This window comes from Mus caroli, chromosome 5 (genome assembly GCF_900094665.2).
Source record: "Mus caroli chromosome 5, CAROLI_EIJ_v1.1, whole genome shotgun sequence".
Lineage (NCBI taxonomy): Eukaryota > Metazoa > Chordata > Mammalia > Rodentia > Muridae > Mus > Mus caroli.
Genome location: NC_034574.1, coordinates 100,658,914 through 100,663,544, shown reverse-complemented (window position 1 = coordinate 100,663,544; position 4,631 = coordinate 100,658,914). Strand labels below are relative to the sequence as shown.

Here is a 4,631-nt window from a genome sequence, read left to right as displayed (position 1 = left end):
GGCATAGGGAGAGCACCTTCTCCCATGTAAGGCATAGGGAGAGCACCTTCTCCCATGTAAGGGCATAGGCATAGGAGCAAACCAAAGTGCAAAAATTTTAAATACATAAATAAATTTCATGTTGTGACTTGTGTTTTGCCTCAAAGATGTCTCATTATGTGTATGTAAATATTTCAAAAATACAGAACACTTCTGGTTACAAAAATTTTAAAGAGGGTATAGCTTAATCTCTATAGCTTTTCATATTACATTCCCAGGAAAATACAATAAAAGTAGCATTTACTACTGGAACACGATGTCAATTTTTTTCTATTTCTGTGTGTATGTGCTGGGGAGCTAACCCAAGGCTTCTTCCCAGATGGTAAATAACTGGTGTGTTACTGAGTTGTGTTAAACTCCCAGCCTTCAAAAGGTAGACACCCCCCTCCAACACGTACACCCCACCTCCGTGACAGGATTTATTTGGCCCAGGCAGGCCTTACACTAATGATACTCTTGCTCCCAGCTGCCCAGTGCTAGGATTATAGACATGAGCCACCATGCGTAGTACAAAAGGTAGATTTCAAATGCAAAGTCAACAAACCATTGGAGGATAGGTATTTTTTCACTGATATAAATGAAGTATGGTATAAAGGGTATGTGCCTTCTTAGCAGGTGGTGTGAGGGAAGGAGGGATGAATTGTTTTGTGTTAGAGTGATTTCTTTCCTCTAAGTACTATGAAAATGTACAAATGTAGACCGTGAAAACACTGTAATTAACACACCCAAGTCACTGTCCTTATTCTGTAATGTTGCATTATCAGATACTCGTCTCTCTGTTACTTTAGCCTTCTTACTTTTTGATGCATTTCAGAATAAGTTATATTATTCTTTGCTCCTGAACACTTAAGCACACATATTGTTAGCAAAGTGATTTTTGACCTTTTGGTTAAAAGCTTTATACATACGGAATCTTCAGCTTTTTTTTGTTTTTGTTTTTCAAGACAGGGTTTCTCTGTATAGCCCTGGCTGTCCTGGAACTCAGAAATCCGCCTGCCTCTGCCTCCCAAGTTGCCGGGATTAAAGGCGTGCGCCACCACTCTTCAGCTTAAGGCTTAATTCAAATCCTGACGTAGATGCTGTCATGGTAAAGCTAATGGGGTGTGTGTGTGCATCTGTGCCTGTTAGAACCACTACTTCACCCTCTGAAGCTTCATTTATGATCTGACATGAGGTGCATGTGCAAGGTCTCCTTGGTGAATTACATAGAGTGTTGATGCACTGAGCCTCTTTCTTCACCAATTATTTTGACTTAGTAAACCAGTGAGCTGGCAATCTGTTGTTATCAGCTAGACCAAAAGAAAACCTCAAGAATGCAAGTCTCTGGTAAATTTATTAGTGTAGCTGACATTTCCCACTTTCTTATCAGAAACAAACATATGACACTACTTGAAATTAGGAAGCCATAAAAATACTGAGAAGAATCTTAAACATTAGATAATTGAATGAACTAACTGTTTAAGAAGTGATATGAAGTTAATGTGTAATTCTTAGAATAATTAGGTCTTTAATATATTTTACATTGTGAATTCTGCTTTTATACTGAAAGACGGTATTTACTAAAAAGCCTAAAAGTAGTATTTAAATGAAAGTCTGTTTGCACAACATAAAAAAAATCAAAATTGGGTTGGTGAGATGGCTCAGTGGGTAAGAGCACCCGACTGCTCTTCCAAAGGTCCAGAGTTCAAATCCCAGCAACCACATGGTGGCTAACAACCATCCGTAATGAGATCTGGCGCCCTCTTCTGGAGTGTCTGAAGACAGCTGCAGTGTACTTACATATAATAAATAAATAAATCTTAAAAAAAAAAAAATCAAAATTTTGTACAAGGTCATTTATACACTTCTCATTAAATAGCATTTAGGATATTTCTGACTCTTTGTTTCCACTTTTAAAGTATCATTGATCTCTCCTTATGTTTTTGGTTGTGAGCCTAGCCTTTAATGGCTGAGCATCTCTCCAGCCCTCGCTGATCTCTCCTTAAGTGGTGGATTGACTCCAGATACTCAGGCAGAGCCCTTTGACAGGTGTGTGAAGTATACTGGGTGCTGCTGGTGGTGAGAAGTATTCTGAGATGAAAGTGGAGCTGCTTAATTCTTTTCCCTGGATTGACCCTGCATGCATTAACAGTTGTTACTTATTTCCAAGACATCTTTAAATGTAAATATTTTATGTACCATATTCATTTGACTTAATTGAATATAGCATTTTTTTTTCCTGGAAATTTCTTTTGTCCAGAGAGTACAAATTCAAGGAGCATGTTTTTATTTTATTTTAAGTTTTTATTGTGTCATTGTTTGGTTTTGTGATACTGAGGACTGAACCTAGGACTTCACGTGCACTAGGCCCCACTGAGGTTTGTCTGCAGCCTTTGTGTTTTTGTTCATTTGTTTGGGGGTTTTGTTGTTTTTGGGGGGGAGTTCACACACATTTTGGATGGCTTTTTTTGTTAAAATATTTCCATCTTTTTAATTTAAAAATTGTTTTAGATTTGTTTATTTTTATTTCATGAGTGTCTTGCCTGCCTGTATGTATGTAGACCACATGTTTGTATGCTGCCTATGAAGATCAGATTCCCTGGAACTGGAGTTACAGGTGCTCAGAACTGCTGAGCCCTCTCTTCAGCCCCTGCAGCATTTTAAAAATCAGCTATATCTAGGATTCTCAATGCCCACCCTGAGCAAATTTAACAGGAGCATCACAGTTAATTATCTCTTTCTAGAGTTGGAGAACTTTTTCTGATTCTGATTTCAGGTATAACTTGAACTCCAGTTGGGTGTTTTTGACTAGGCACTGGCTTTTATAATTGGTAGTAAAACAACTGCCTGAGAAAATAATTATATAAATGGCCTTGAAATTTGAGGGTAATATTGCCATCAGAGGATCTGTTTGATAATTAATTTTAAGACTTTTTCAAGGGTTATTTTATGTGGTCTGTGGTTTGTCGGCACCCATTAGGCATGTTTTAGAAACACTCAGTTTAATGCATTTTGAATTCCTTTCCAGTAATAGAATGGATTTGTTAAAAATTTAGCTAACTAAACTGCTGCCCTAGGTCTTAAAATATCTTAGCTCATGAAGTAAAAGTCCACTGATTTTCCTTTGTTGTATTGTCACAAAACAGAAAGAAGAAGGCAAGCTCCAAGGACAGCTTAACAGGTCTGACTCTAACCAGTACATTAGGGAACTGAAGGACCAGATAGCAGAGCTGACTCATGAGGTGAGTGATAAATGCTGGTCTTCACATATTTCTTGCTTCCTTCCTCTCTTAATGTCACACTTTATGACTGACCTTTTCATGCTAAATGTTTCTATGAATAAATAATTATCATCAAGAGCACCTTAGAAGATTGCCTTTATAAGCAAAGATTTTTGTGCTCAAATATTAAGGTTTTGTCTTCCCTAAGCCTTTAATAATAACTTTAAATGGTCAGTCCCCAACATGGATCTTATTGTTTACTGTGATCTGAAAATTCTTGGTGGTTGCCATGCGTATTAAACTTTTCCTTACACCTAACTGACTAGAGTTGGTGGGGGGAAATATCTTTTCCCTCCGGCCTCCATTCCCCTTCATGGTGTTCTTACTGAGATTGCAAAAAAGGATACTTGCATGAGATCAGTTGAAGGGATTTCTTAGTATTTGAATGCTTTTTAAACTTGCACCTTGAATCTCTGACATTCAGCCAGTGAAATTTGTCAGAATTTGACTAGCTCTTAGGCTAATTTAAATTACTTAAACTAATCCCTTGTGACGGGAGAGAACCTGTTTATTGGTCCCATTCTTTACTATTCTCTCATGATACATATTCAGCAATACAGGTAAAACTGTGTCTCTTATTTTGAATCTTAGTAAAGTAATGTTTATTTATAGTAAAGACATTTGACAGGATAGCATAAACTTGATTTGCTATAAAGAACAAAGAAGAAAGGAGGCTCCTTGGCCACTAGATGAATCTAAACCTCAAAGGAACAAGTATGGACATTGCCCTTTCCTGGACTGACATCCTTCAGTTAAAGGCAGAGTGTTGGTGAAATAACTTCCTGCAGAGACTTAGTCTAAGTGAATTACCAGTGAAGAAGAAGCAAAACTGAAAACAAATTGGATAGAGTCACATTTGGGTCACTTCAGTTTTCTTTGTCATAGGAACATTCCTATCAATATTAGTATAAATATTATATGATAGTATCAATAATATATTAGTATTAATTATATTAGAATTATTATAAATAATTAATTAGTATTATAATATTAGTATTATGATCCATGGTGATATTTGAAGAGCAGCTTTTATGTATAATCTTTTTTAAAAAAATTTATTAGGTATTTTCTTCATTTACATTTCCAATGCTATCCCAAAAGTCCCCCATACCCTCTCCCCCACTTCCCTACCCACCCACTCCCACCTTGGCCCTGGCATTCCCCTGTACTGAGGCATATAAAGTTTGTAAGACCAATGGGCCTCTCTTTCCAATGATGGCCGACTAGGCCATCTTCTGATACATATGCAGCTAGAGCTCCGGGGTATACTGGTTAGTTCATATTGTTGTTCCACCTATAGGGTTGCAGATCTCTTTAGCTCCTTGGGTACTT

General features: G+C 37.2%; 1 protein-coding gene across 7 annotated transcripts in view; it reads left to right on the top strand.

Moving 5' to 3' along the window:
• The window catches only part of Evi5 (ecotropic viral integration site 5), a 137,086-nt gene that overhangs the window by 111,642 nt on the left and 20,813 nt on the right, over positions 1–4,631 (top strand). For all 7 annotated transcript variants that reach the window (XM_029477109.1, XM_029477107.1, XM_029477108.1 and 4 more), the window contains one exon: positions 3,165–3,260. In XM_029477109.1, coding sequence (XP_029332969.1) covers positions 3,165–3,260 — 96 coding nt within the window. The remainder of the gene's footprint in view (positions 1–3,164; positions 3,261–4,631) is intronic.